Raw genomic sequence first — 13,724 nt, forward strand, 5'->3', positions numbered from 1 at the left:
TCCCGCAGCTTTATTTCTGACATGTTATTCATATAAAACACATTTTGAAAAACAATTGGCAAGAAGGTGGCTGGGAGCACAAAACCACTGCTGGTAGATTTGGTAGGTTTCAGAGTGACCAAATGTTAATAAATGTTATTTTTCAGCAGTGACCTATTAGGGGGGCAGCTTTCTAGATGAGACTGAAAGGCCTTCGTCCAAAAGCAATAAACCGTCAAGGTGGAAGACGTAACAGATAATGAACATTTTACAAGCACAAACAATTTTGTGGGAAACTCAGCTTTACTGACCTAGATTTCAATCCTGGATCTAATAAACCAGGATTTTTTACATCTACCTCCACACAGGTGCTTTGCACAGCAGAGGGGAGCAGAAAAAATCTGGAGTGCAGCGAGCAGCAGCTGTACACATGCAGGGCAACGTATTTTTGACAGCACTCTAAGAGCATCACATAAGCAGAGCAGTACTTCTGCTCTGTGAATTTTCTTACCATCTTTGATTTCATCAGGGTCATAAGCCCCCTGCACAGTGCTCTCCCGTAGCCAAATTGGTCTCTCTCTGGCTGGCTTTCCTTCATTCGCAGACCGGTTAAGATCCTCCTGGTCCTCCATGCTGATGACAACGTTCTGGGTATACAAGTCCTCATACGACGGTCCTTTTGTAGTCCAAGCTTCCCGATGGTGTCCACCTGCAAGGCCAGCTGCTGTCCCTGAACCAGTACCAGCTGCACGCTCCTTGCTACATAAAAGTCAAAGAGATAAAAACAGAGCACTCAGAACAAGCCCTTTCTCAGCCAGCATTGCAACACTTAAACTATGATTAGTTACCTCCCATAATCTGCACCGAGAACTTGCATTCTGATTTCTAACATGTGGTGCCAAGAATTTCTACACCAGCTTGCTGGTTTGGGGAACTTGGGGGTCTCTAATGGGAAACCCTACATGAGGCCATGGCAACTTCCACAACAGAGACTGAAAAGAGGAGACAGCACTAAAGCTGCTGATGCAACTCATCTGAAAACAACCGTAAAATCTCAGAATACCCTGAAATAAGTGTCACAGCAGCAAATGTAGCTGAACAGCAATCTGGTATTTGGAAAAGTCTCTTTTTGGCCTTTTCACAGCAACCCTATACTGCATTAAAAAAAAGCGCTAAAGTTTAAGCAAGTCAGATGACAAGGCCCAGAGACCGAGCATCCTCAGATCTGTAAACCATTATTAATCACAGGACTCTGAAGGAGTTAACTCACCATGAAAAACACAGTTCAAACCTTTGCTTGAATTGTGAGCGACAGTGCCCGTGGTAAGTCACATCTCCTGTGTTACACAGGAGAGCTGTGCTATCCACAGACACAGCCTCGGGAGGACTGGGGAGCCCAGGCAGAAGAGAAGACGAGAGGGCACCTTCAAACCAGAGGAGCAGGGCTGGGCAAAGGGCTTTGTGTGGTGGTGGTGTGTGGGAGGAGGGAAGACAGAACTGTCTTCATCGTGGAAAAGCTGGAGAAAGACAGACGATGACTGACGCGGAGGGTATGGCAGTCAAAGCCTAGCCCTCCTTTATTTTCTGAGAGAAGCTGCAGCCAGCACATTTTCCTCCAGGCTCCTTTCTAGCTCAGGAGACTGATGGAGAAAAGAAACGTTCCTGCTTCGATCTGATGGAAAGAGGACCTGATGGTGGAGCATTTTCTGCATAGAGATGGCAATAAGCCTAAAATACTCTCTCTGGCCTGTGCTGCTACATATGCATTGATCAGGGAAAGCAGCTGAATGGAAACTCACTGCTGTCTGGGTGGGGAAAGCCAAACGTGACCGTTCCTCTACTTCAAAATCATATTTCATCTTCTCAGAGGAACAGATCCACTGCAGACTGCGCCCACCCTCAGCCATATAATTTCAGTCATCTGACTGGCAGTGGTACCTAAGGCTTTTCCCAGATAACAGACTTGCCTGGACTCCCCCTCTTGTCCAGAGCAAATCCATCAGGGATACTCACAGTGTCCCTGCTCTGCTGCCAGCTGAGTTGACAGAAGTTGTCAGTGAGCACGGTTCAGTCACTGCTATCTACCCAACAACCTTTCCTCCAACCGAGAAGCTTAAAATAAGGTTGCAGCTGGAGAAGACCTGAGTAATATGCAATTTTTTAATTCAGCGAGGACTTAACCGCTGCTTGATGAGCTAATTCTGCTGGAGTTTTAGGGGTAAACAGTGAGGGGAAAATATGCAGGTCAGTGATCATCTCTCTTCCCCCAGGTAAAAAATATTGGTGCGTTCAGCCACCCTGTGGATTGAGGGCTACTCACAGGCTCCCAATAGTGAGTTTGCTGGGGTCTGTTAGCAAAATACTTCACAGCATCCGTGTTGGCATGTGTCCACACACTAACCAGTTCTCTCCTGCAGCCAGCCCGGCTAGGAGAGCTTCACAGCAGCCTTCAGTTTTGGGGGAGAAGACTCATGCACATGTATTACTTACATAACCTAAGGAACCACACGGAGACCTTCTTCCCAATGCGTTATTTCAAGTGTTGGTACCTTTCAGCTCCCCAAGACAGGCGTGTGTTCTGCGAAAAGCACCACTCTGCTTCCCACACAATAGAAATCTCTTAACTAGCGTTTCCCTGACGATTTTATGTAATCCACTTTCCTCACAAGATACACAATGCAGCTCTCCCTCCCCACGACTGCAGCGTGACAGCTAAATACTCAGTAGTGCCAGGAACTGCCTAATAATACTTTTGCCCAGAGGTCCCCATAAGTGTGCCTGAAATGGACTTTTTTTCCTATGCGGTATCATTTAGCAGCAAAACACTTATTCCATGACCTCAGGAACATGTCAAAAATGAAAGTAACAACTCTAAGAGACACCTACAGTACTAATTACTTTAAGCCATCTACTGCAATGTCCCACACTTAGGTGGAACCATCTTAGACGCTTTCTGTCTACTTTCAGACCCTGGTGAGCTTTGCAAACGTGTCTCAATTTACTTCTTTGTTTGTGGAACTGCATCTTCAGCAGGAGGAGTTGGTAGAAGTCAGCAGCCCCTCACGACTACGTGACCGGGGGACTACTCCTTACTGCCAGGAGAGATCTTACTGTTTAGCAACCCTGTTCCAAAGTACAGGATTAAACACCATGGATCAGGCACCAGCAAAAGGCCAGATGCGCGCGTTGCCTTATGGGCAGTCCAGAGCAGATGAAGGGAGCGCGCTCTTAAATCTATCTCTCTCTTAGATCCAAGATCTGCTTTTTCCCCACCTAGGTCTAGACTTTGCATGGCCATCCTGCAGCCAGGAACTCAGTGGCCCAGATGTGGCTACATTTGCTCTGTTACCATCTGTTTTACCTTGATGGAAATCCCTTAATGAGCCATTAGCTGCCTTTAAAGGCGACATAAATAATCCTTGACATAGCTGAGGTGTGGCCCACAGAAACCACACCGTGCAATGGGGGAACAACTTGAAATTTTCGTCTCAATCCTGCCCAGACTATTAAGAAAAGGTCTTGCATAATGGGGATAACTCCTTTTGTGCTGTGTTTGAAATAAAGCACTTTTTCACTTAGCTGCTCTTAAGAGCTCCAACTTCACAACAGACAACCCATAGTCCTTGACAGCATGACCGCAGAAATTTAATTCTGTGAAGATTTTTGTTATATAAAATCATGCAATTTTGACATAAGAAAATGGAGGGGACATTAAAATCCATCTGTTTTAGAAAACCACAGAGAAGGGCTTAGGTGAAGCGGGTTTATTTTGAAACCCGTGGGGCTAATTCATGCCCTGCCAAGATTAAGAAAATTAATGGCCTCCTAGAAAGATATAAATGAAGATCTGCCCAGTTTCCCACGGCAGGTGAATGACAGTTATACAATGCCAGTGTGGTCGCTTAGAGCTGTAACTCTCCTGAAAACACATGAAGTTGCCTGCGTCGGTGCAAAGAGACGATGCAGGCACTTCATGACCTTTTCTGTTTGTTTCAGAATCACCAAATGTCAGTTTTGCAAATGATTTCAGACACTCAAGACTCCATAAAAACGGAGGGAATAAATAACCCAGGGTTTGGCACCTTAAAAAAAAAAATAAATCTCACAGCAGCGCTTTCATGCAATTAGCTGCTTTGAATTAATAAGAGTTAATAAATAATTAAATCATTGTATGTGCTGAAGCAAGTTGTGTTCAAGTAAGCATTTAAAAAGCCGCCTATTTATTTTGTCATTCCTTGCACAAAGTAATTAATCATTTACAATGTTTTTTAAGTATTTAAGAGTCAAGTAAGTGGGTGCCGCTATTTAATCATGGGACTGCACCAGGATTCTGCTGTGATAATTTCTTGTGCACAGAAGGGGAAGGCTGGGAAATTACTCTCTTTTTGGTGGGGTTATCCCAGTTCTACTACTCAAACTACAGAAAAAGGTTTTTAAAGCAAAGGCTGGTGATTCAGCTTGGGCATAAAGGCTTCAAAGACTCCCCATATCACCAAAGACATGTTGAGTGACCTTGGAAAAATCTCTTCCCGTCTCTATATTGCTTCTGTTTTTCTATCAGAATGATGAGCAAAATTAGCTACCTTCTTGGCTAGAAAAAGACTATGAATGGACAAAGAATTTTTTATTATATTAATTAGAAACTGTCTAGCATGAATATATGAGGAACATTCCCTCTCAAGGTTAGCCTGAGAGAAAAAAAGAGTATGCTGCTTGCTCTCCCATTAACTAAAGCCAAGCACCCCAAGGCACTGTGGCAATGCTTCCCCTCGTGGTACATTTCCCCCCCACACCCCGTGTGTTTAATTAATTTTTTTTAAACACAGAGAAGTGCATCACATTTCACCACAGCTGACAAAACTGACAGCTCCCCACATCTTTCTGCATTATTTAAACATCATCTGTTTTTGTACAGCTAGGAATGTTCTGAAAGAAAGTGTCATTTCCCATGGGTAGGAACATTTTAAAGAGTTTTTGACTGCAACATGGTCTCCTCCTGAAAAGAAGAGGTATGTAACAAGTAGGAGAAAATCAGAAGTAAAAAATACCCTTATTACAAGTAACGTCTTTGAACTAGAACGCAAAAGCTGGGTAGAAGCAAAAGGAATAGATGAAAGGTAAGGGTTTGAGAGAAAGAAGACCGTGTAGATGGCACCTTCAGAGCTTTGCCAAACAGCTGCAGTTTGCATTTCTTAAATACTGGGGCAAGGGCTTGGTATACATATCAGCTGCAGCACAGCAAGCAGCAGGTAATTCGAATATCCCACCCCACGGAAAACTACATGCGGGAGGCTGACCAGAAGAATAGTCATCTGCCTTGGTTAGTAAAAAATGGTTACGGCCCTTTGTCTCCTTGTAAACCACACATTCCTTGGGGAATCTTTCAGTCGCTTGCATAGTTGGTGCTGAACAAGTCAGTCCTCAATGCAGGCAGAGGTTGCACAAGGTTTGGGAAAGCCTCACAGAGCAGATGAACGCACTACAAGGAAGCAGCGGAGCGAGAGAAGACCAGGAGCGTTCCCACCTCTGCTTCAGGGCAGGGATCTCTGTGGGTTCTGGCTCGAGGATTTCATAGGCTAAGTTAACATCTTCCGTCTCACGAAGCAGCGCATAGATGGGCTCAATCTGCTCATTAAATCTTGCCACGAGTGTCCTTGCGTCCTTTTTGGGCATCGCCGACTCATCTTCTTCCACTTCGGTCTCACAGAAAGTACAGCGGAAAGTTCCTAAAATGAAAAAATTGCTAAGCATTGGAAGGAAAGCGACAGGCCCAGCTCTTTATACGGCCTTTTAAACAGCAGTGCTTTGCTGTTTTCTTAGCTTGATACTAAATAGCTTTTCTCCCCCTGACAATCCCTTCCCACACACAGTGTACCTGGTTATTATTTCAGCAGACAACAAAGCAGGCATTTTGATGCCATCCAGTGATACCCAGTTGGGTACAGCTTCCCGCTCTGAAAAGCCCAGATGGGCTGCAGTACCTCCACTGAGACATCTCCTAATCTCACTCCCTCTTTCTTCCTGCACATTTTAAATGTCAGCTACAACTGGGCTGTGATAAAAAGCTTCACGATATACTCTTAGGAGTTCAAATATCGTCTGTTTCAGGTGCTTGCACTGGTCTCTCCCAGGCCACACGAACAGGCTAATTTCACAATGAAGCAGGGTGTAGTTTTACACTGCACCAACCATTCCGCAGTAACTGCTAGTATAACCATTTTCACTCTGCAACTGATGCAAAAAAGATGGAAAGATGGCTGCTCCTTCTGTTTCAGGGCCAAAACATGCAAAATAGTCATTACTGCAGAGCAGCAAATACAAAAATTTATCCCATCTAACCCCCGTATTAACTTCATGAAATTAAGAATGGCAAGATAAGAATTGTATGAATGGCAATTAAGAATAAGCTCGTTTTACAGACCTCACCAGGATCTATAAAAACAGGTCAAACATAAAGGCAAGTGAAACGGTTGCATGGCAATGCAGTTACAAAAAACCTACTGAACTCCTGCACAGCAGGCTTTTCAGTTTCATCGCTCCACCTGCGAGTAGGACCTTTAGGGCAGCAGACGGACAGTGGGACCTTACCATATGGTCCAGTACGAGGGGAGCAGCACAGTGTAATGACTTATCCTTGCGAGTGCTGGACTGAGAAGGTACCTCTGCCTCCTCAGAACGCTTGCATCCAGAGCGATGCTCACAGGCGTCTCGATTTCTCTTGTCCCTGTGTGATTTTTTAATTTATCCATTCTGTGACACCTATACACAGCTAGCATCATCTCTCAATGCCCCAATGAAGAAAAGACAAGACTTTTTTACTAATAGGGAGCCTGAGGATAGGTCATACCAGGGAAATGATAAGCTTATGTCTAAAAATCAGTATTAGAATCAGTACTGAAGCCTGCTACATCGCCAATGCTATGTACAAACACAGTCGAAAGAATGGGGTTTGCCCAGGGCACACGGGCATAATGTAATGAGACAGGCTGGCAAGCCAGGGCTTCTGGTATCTTGTTTTGCTGCTTACACAGATTTGCTAGTCTTGTCACTTCATTTTTCAGCGTACCTCTTTCTCTGCCTGTAAGACAGCGATAAAAACAGACCCAACTTCTTCACTGATGGCTGTGAGGGCTAGACAATGCTTTCACGCGTCTTGGAAAACACACAAAAGCACTGTTTATGACAGGAGGTAGATCTGTTGCCTCTCACCACGGTCTGTAGAGATGCAGTTTTCTACCTCGGCACCATCTGAAGTAGCTTTTGCTCCTTGTCACTCATAAATTAACGCGAGCGTGTTGTATATGTGGCCTCTAATATGTACACATTTCCTGCAATAAACTCTCTCTTTAGAAAGTTTGTCTTATCTACGTGTAAAAGCTAGAGCACCCAACAACAGCAATATGCAAAGTAAAGGATAAGTGGATGAAGTGCTCTTCTCTCCCATCCAAGCATGAAACACTCTGCTTATTTTTTCAGGCTGTAAAAATTGCCCCTACTGATTCAAAAATTGTACATTATATAAGCTGTCAGCCTGGCAAAAATTGAAGCCAAAGTTTGGTCTCCTTATCCCACATCTGAGGCTATTGCTGTGACAAATTGGCAAACAAGTTGAATCAATTTAAAATAATTAGCACATCTCAGTCCCCATAATGGACTAAATGAACAAACACAGGTTAATGAGGAAAACTCTCCTCTTTTTACACCCCTCCAAAAGTCCGGTTACATGTTCCTGAGACTTTTCACGCTTCCATCTGTGAACCCCATGAGTATTTGCAAAAGATTAAGATCGTAGGGAGAATGGTTCCAATTCAGAGTACCAAAAAATCAGAAAGTAAATACAGCTCTAATGAGACGGAACTCCTAAAGCTATCATGGATTTGCTGCAAATTCTACCCCTCAGGGTTCTTAATAAGCAAAAAAAAAAAAGTTAATAGATGAATTATGTAAAGAATCTGGGAATGAGTGAAATGACAAGCTTCCTCCATTAATATGCTCATTTTTTTCGAGGTGATGCAGCATTTCACAAGAGGCGTATGTGATTAGAGAACTGGGAAGTTGCTTTGCCATGGCAGATGGCAGTTATATGTTGCAAACCTCTTTTGTTAGACTATAAGAGGTCACAAAATGTCACCAGAGCTTTTATGACATGGCACATCACATCAGCAGTGACACATGTTCCTTACAGATATGAATTGCATGTGACAAACATGAAGTGGAGGCCATCCAAAGGCTGAGAATGGCAACGTTCCCACTCCAACGATGTATTTCTTCCTTCAGCCCTTACACAACTGATAGTTTTCCATTCAAACATGCTGCATAAACCAGGACAAGTGGATATCCTGCGAACAGATATGAGGCTTTCCGCATCTTGGAAATGCTAATGGAGAGCGCATACCTCCCCTCCTTTCCACACATGCTCAGGCACTCAACAGACCTCTCTGGCTGCACGCTAAAAACCAGCCATCTGAAACAGATCTCCTCATCCGCTCCCAGACTCTCCAGGGCAGATACCCTGGTAATCTGGCTCCCCAAGGCATACTAAGATTAAAACAGCTCAAGCTCTGAAGTACAGGGCCAGAATATTTAGAGATAATTCCTAATGACTTGATTTCACTTGAGAGAAGGAAAAGGTCAACTGCCCACGCGCAGTTGATGTCCGTGTGCATGCTGCATCTGCTGTAATTAACACATTTAACTGGCTACAGCCTCCTGAGCCCGAGTCCAGGTCCTGCTCGCACCCTTCTCAAAGAGCTCGAGCCTCACCTCCAGCCCAACAAGGTGTCTTCCTTCCACTCCGTCCCACCCTTTGGGACACTGCCCCAGTCTCTCACTACTCTGATACTGACAAACTATTTAATTTTCAACCTAAACTTATTTCCATTCATTTCAAACCTATTTACTGTAAAACCAAAAACTGTACCTCAGCTCAGCTAGCTTCCATCTTGTTGTTAATCCTTCAGGTATATTTCCAAACTGCTGTCTTACTCATCCCTCCACCTTCATTTCGCAAGGCTCAATAAGCCACGCGTTTTTCTTTGCCTTTTAAAACTGGCCACTCATTGCTCCGACCATGCTATCAGCCTCATTGGGCATTTTCTCCAGTTTGCTCTCATCTTTCTGCTGTAAAGCTGGAAGTACATACAAGTGTCCAGATGAGTCTTCCCAAAAGCCCAACAGCATTAGTGCTTCTTTGAGAGCCACTGAGACCTTTTAAGATCACAGTGTAACAGATCATGAAAGCGCTGCCTCAATTATCGCAAGATCTAGCAATGCTCCCAGACCTTTCTTCCTCCTTTGTAGTTTCCAGTTGATGAGCTCCATGTTTATAGGAGACATTTGCATCAGATGCTAGGTGCATGACACTGTACTTCATACTATACTTTCAGCTCTGTTTTATTCCTCCCGTCTTCATCCTCATCCAATTCTTTATTCTTGACTGCATCACAAAACATTAAGCTAATTTATTTTCAAAATCTCCCACAACCTTCTTTTAGAAGTAGCATTATTACCACTACATGGAGAGTGAGCTAAGGCACAGATGGCACAATTTCAGAAGTATCTGCTGATTTGAGCAGTACTTGAATCGAATGCCTAAGAAATGTGTTTCTGAAACTCCTGTTTCAGCAAAGAGCCTGCAGTATTTTTACCAATCTTCTTCCAGGCTCTAGAATCAGGCATCTTCAAACGAGTTAGGTACAGCAGCTAATGATAGCCTAACTAATGATAAAAGTTTGGCTCAAAATGACTAGTCCGACACCACAGACAAACTCAGCGGGCCTGGAGGATCAGATCATGTTCCTGCGGCTACTACAGCCATTTCCTTCAAGTAATTCCCTGACCCTCACACTGCACGTTTTTCCTTCTTCTGCAGCAAGCCAGACAAAACGCGCATTGTAAGCGCACAGCTCATGTCTCTTATTGAGCAAAGCATACGCTTTGTGGGGAAAAAAAATTGTGGTAGAGAAAAAGCTACAGGATGTATAAGCAACTTTAATTTCAGCACTCTCTAACCCCGAGCGCTTAATTTGATGTTAAAAAGAGAGTATTAAGAGCCTGAGGAAAGGACAGGAGTTTCCTAGGTTCCTACCAACAGGAAGCCGGACAACCGCCTCCCGCCATGCGATGTTGTGCCGACAGCCACACGGTTAATCTGCAGACCTGGAGCCCTCGGGTCCGCACAGGCCTCCGCCATTGGGCTGAATGAAATAGCAGAGAAGGTGACAAGCTGCTAGCGCTGCGCAGACCGGCGGCAGGAGGAGCAGGATGCCCTGCCAGCTCGCCTCCTGGCAACAAAGGGAGGATGAGAAGGAAACACCCTCTGTCCTGCTCTGTCTTCTCGGATGAGATGTCCTTTGTGGGAAGCTGCTATCCTACCTGCTAGCCCCACGCCTGAGGTTTCCTCCCCAGCTCTTCCCATCTGCTCCCACCCCAGTTCCTGGCTTTTCCCCACTCTGATGGGCCTGTTCTCCTTGCTAGCAAGTCCTGGTCTATCTAGTCTTGCTTTCTCAGCCTGGGCTTCTCACACTTGCCCATCCATCCTTCTTTTCCTGGGCTGCTTTTTCCAATCCCGGCCTCTCCCCACTCCCGTACCTCTGTGCTCCATGCTCTTTCATCAGCTAATTCTGCTTCTTAATTTGAGCCCCGGTTATCAGACTAATTTCCTGTTTCAAGCCAGAGAGATGGATGACCGTTTCACAGCACAACCTGCCATTCAGAACAATATAACACAGGCAAAGAAATATGCATTTCTCCCATCTCCTCTTCCATTTTCTCATCAGCCCATTCTTCAAAACGGCCATACCTTTTCCTAAGCAATTTAAACTTAGTTGGATGCGTAGAATGGGAAAAACTCAGCATAAAGTAAGTGTCTGACAAAGTTTTGAACAGAACAAAAAACACAGAGCAATTCCTACGCCCGCCCTCCACAAACGATCCATGCTCATGTAATGGAAATACTTAGCAACCTAAGTAATAGGCAGTGCTGTCAGTACAAATTATAATTAACTTCCTTTCATTTCTCATTGATTTTCAAGATTTAGAGGACTGTTTACAACAGCACCTAAAGGCATTTCTCTCCTGAATCATTAAAGAGACAAATAGTAGGCCGAGTGGCTACAACAGACCTGGATCATTAGTTACCATAACATACTCCACATTAGGATACAAGGATACTCATCTACTAGAAGTAGCAACCGAGGGGTTAAATTGAAGCAGAGAGTTTTAATGACCTTAATGGACTGAGCTAGTAACAGAGCTAATTGTTAAAAGTTGATTGTTAACTGGATTAATGATAATGCAGATTAGACTGTAGGAGTGGTTGATGTTTCGCCATTCCCAGACTTAAGCAGACCTCTCAGCCCTCATTAAACCGTCCTTATCACCTCAAGGAGAAAGCAACCCAGTGTGCCTGAGTGGGAAACTGCTCCTGCCCCAAGGAAAGATGAGTCTCCTGTCGATTTTATCAGGTAGCCTTCCCTGGCCCCATCTCTCTTTTCTCCCCGTACTGGAGACCTATAGTCCCAAGTACATTTGTATACACATTCGACTTCCAAAAACCCAGTTGCTTTAGGCAAAAAATAGAGAAACCCACCAATAAAATCTGCCTCCTGAACACCACGGCAATACCGTTCTCTCTTGCAAGTAATTCAGTGTTTCTACACATGCATTAAAAGAGCCAATTACAGAGCACAGTGTGTTATGTAAAATGTAATGCCACATCTCATCTTTCTGAGACAGGTTTCATGGTCCACTGGATCTCAAGCTCTTGAGGACGCTCCACAGCCCAAGGCTGCAGTACTGTATCTTGAAACGTGACAGAGAAAGTGCATATTTTTTTATTAGTCCTGTTTGGGATAGTCCAGAGCAGACGCTGTTGTCAGAGCTTCTTACAGTACAAGAACAAACACTGGACCACGTGTAGGAAATGTCAGCATTTGGGGAAGATTTGCTAACCCCACTTCTGGACTAAAACACCCAGCTTTGCCATTGAAACCCAAAATGCATCAGGCTTCATCGCAACAGTCTGAAAAGGCTCGCTTTAAAATTTCTACCCGTAGGGAAGATAAGGTATATTGCAACTGAGATGTGTAACATTGGGCAGAGACGGTGACAGAGCAAATCCAGAACACGCAGGTGATATCTGAAAGCAGAGAACTGAAAAGCACACAGGACAACGCTGCCCAGAGGAGACGGTCAATGCAGCGGCTGTAGTTCGAAGGGGAGTACGCGGCACCCCTGCCACCGGCGCTGCAACCAAATCGTGACACTCGCCAGATGAGGCCTGCGCAGACGTGAACTCGGACTGCTAAATACAGCACCCTGCCCCCAGAACTGACCCCTCTCTTCGTCACAGGCTAAGAAAGTACAGCATCTCCTCTCTCCTTCACTGCCTTTCCTGAAGAGGTACTACCAGGTGCACACAATTAGGATTATGGGCAGGAAGGACAGCAATAACCAATGCTAAAGGCTGCCTGATGCATCCTATTATCAGATCCTAGACCGAAATTTGCTAAAACATCTTTTATATCACAATTCTGCCTCAGATGAGTGAGGAAGCGTGTGGAATGCGCGTTTACAAAATGTCAGGCACAGCAGTTCAGCTAGCAATGGGGCTAGGAACAAATAAAGTAACTAATACTGTCACCTGAAGAGAGATTTTAATCTCTTTATGAATTTTTCTATGGTATCTGAATTCCTAAGAAAGTTCTATTATCTACAGCTTACAAATGAGATCGAGAACCTAAAATGAAGCAAAAAAAATTCCTTTTAACTTTATGTGCCCCAAATCTAGACCCAGTTTTTCCCAGGTAGGTACATATTCTAGTACCAATCCTACCGAGTCAACAGCTATGAGACCGATGCTTCTCAGTATCAGACCATAAGGTTTTAAGACAGTTTTCTGTGAATTAGAGAACAAGCAAGGATCATTCACCTGCAAACAGCTTGTTTTCACTGGCCTGTTCAACATGATATGGGGCTCTACGGTGGAGGCAGGAGGATAAAACACAGCTCAGCAGCAGCATTCACACGTATAACAGGTTTGGGAAGGAGTCTTATATACTTCTACCTTCCAAATCAGCCTTCAAGAAAGGTTTATTCTATGAATTCAATAAGTGCAAAAACCAGTATTTGATCATACAATTCAACACCATTTCATAATACATGCACACCAAGATATAGCTCTGACTTTTGAGTACCTGATTTCGAGCCTTAATAATGCTTCTTAAACATTTTTATTGTTTAATATAGATTGAGAGTGCTGAATTGCCCACCAGGTATTAAACAGAGAGTAAACATTTCATTTGGGATTAATGTCAATCAATTTTCTTTTCAAAGCTTCTATTATTGTAATATAGATGTAGCAGACACAGCATTTAAGGGCAGTTATGCAGTAGCACTATTTCTGATTCAGATGAGGTAATTCTGCCAGAAATGTGTTCAAGAAGGTTCAAAACTGCAACTCGCCAACATATGAAAAATTATCAAAACAATTTGTTCAAAAAATAAAAACAAGACGGCAACTTACAACAACAACAAAAAAAAGAGGCAAAGGCGTACTCTTCAACACACAGCATGATTAGCAAAAGGTGAAAGAAATATATTTTATAATTGCCATTAACCGATGTCTCACTATAATCAGAAGGAAATTTCACTTAGCCAGTGCATATGTTCATGTATTATTTATTCTCCCTGAGAGCAGTGTGTAAATGTATAAAAATTGAGGACTGGCAGTCCTGGAAACAGAA

At 43.9% G+C, this 13,724-nt stretch overlaps 1 protein-coding gene across 3 annotated transcripts in view; it reads right to left on the reverse strand.

The window, feature by feature from the left end:
- Window positions 1–13,724, reverse strand: part of GTF2E1 (general transcription factor IIE subunit 1) — a 53,896-nt gene that overhangs the window by 4,576 nt on the left and 35,596 nt on the right. For all 3 annotated transcript variants that reach the window (XM_087758105.1, XM_087758107.1, XM_087758106.1), the window contains 2 exons: window positions 5,504–5,705; window positions 491–738 (listed from right to left, as the gene is read on the reverse strand). In XM_087758105.1, the coding sequence (XP_087614231.1) occupies window positions 491–738; window positions 5,504–5,705 (450 nt within the window). The remainder of the gene's footprint in view (window positions 1–490; window positions 739–5,503; window positions 5,706–13,724) is intronic.

The sequence above is a fragment of the Nipponia nippon genome, unplaced genomic scaffold (assembly GCF_047370975.1).
Source record: "Nipponia nippon isolate SJK-2023a ecotype South Korea unplaced genomic scaffold, ASM4737097v1 scaffold_2, whole genome shotgun sequence".
NCBI classification, from domain to species: Eukaryota; Metazoa; Chordata; class Aves; order Pelecaniformes; family Threskiornithidae; genus Nipponia; species Nipponia nippon.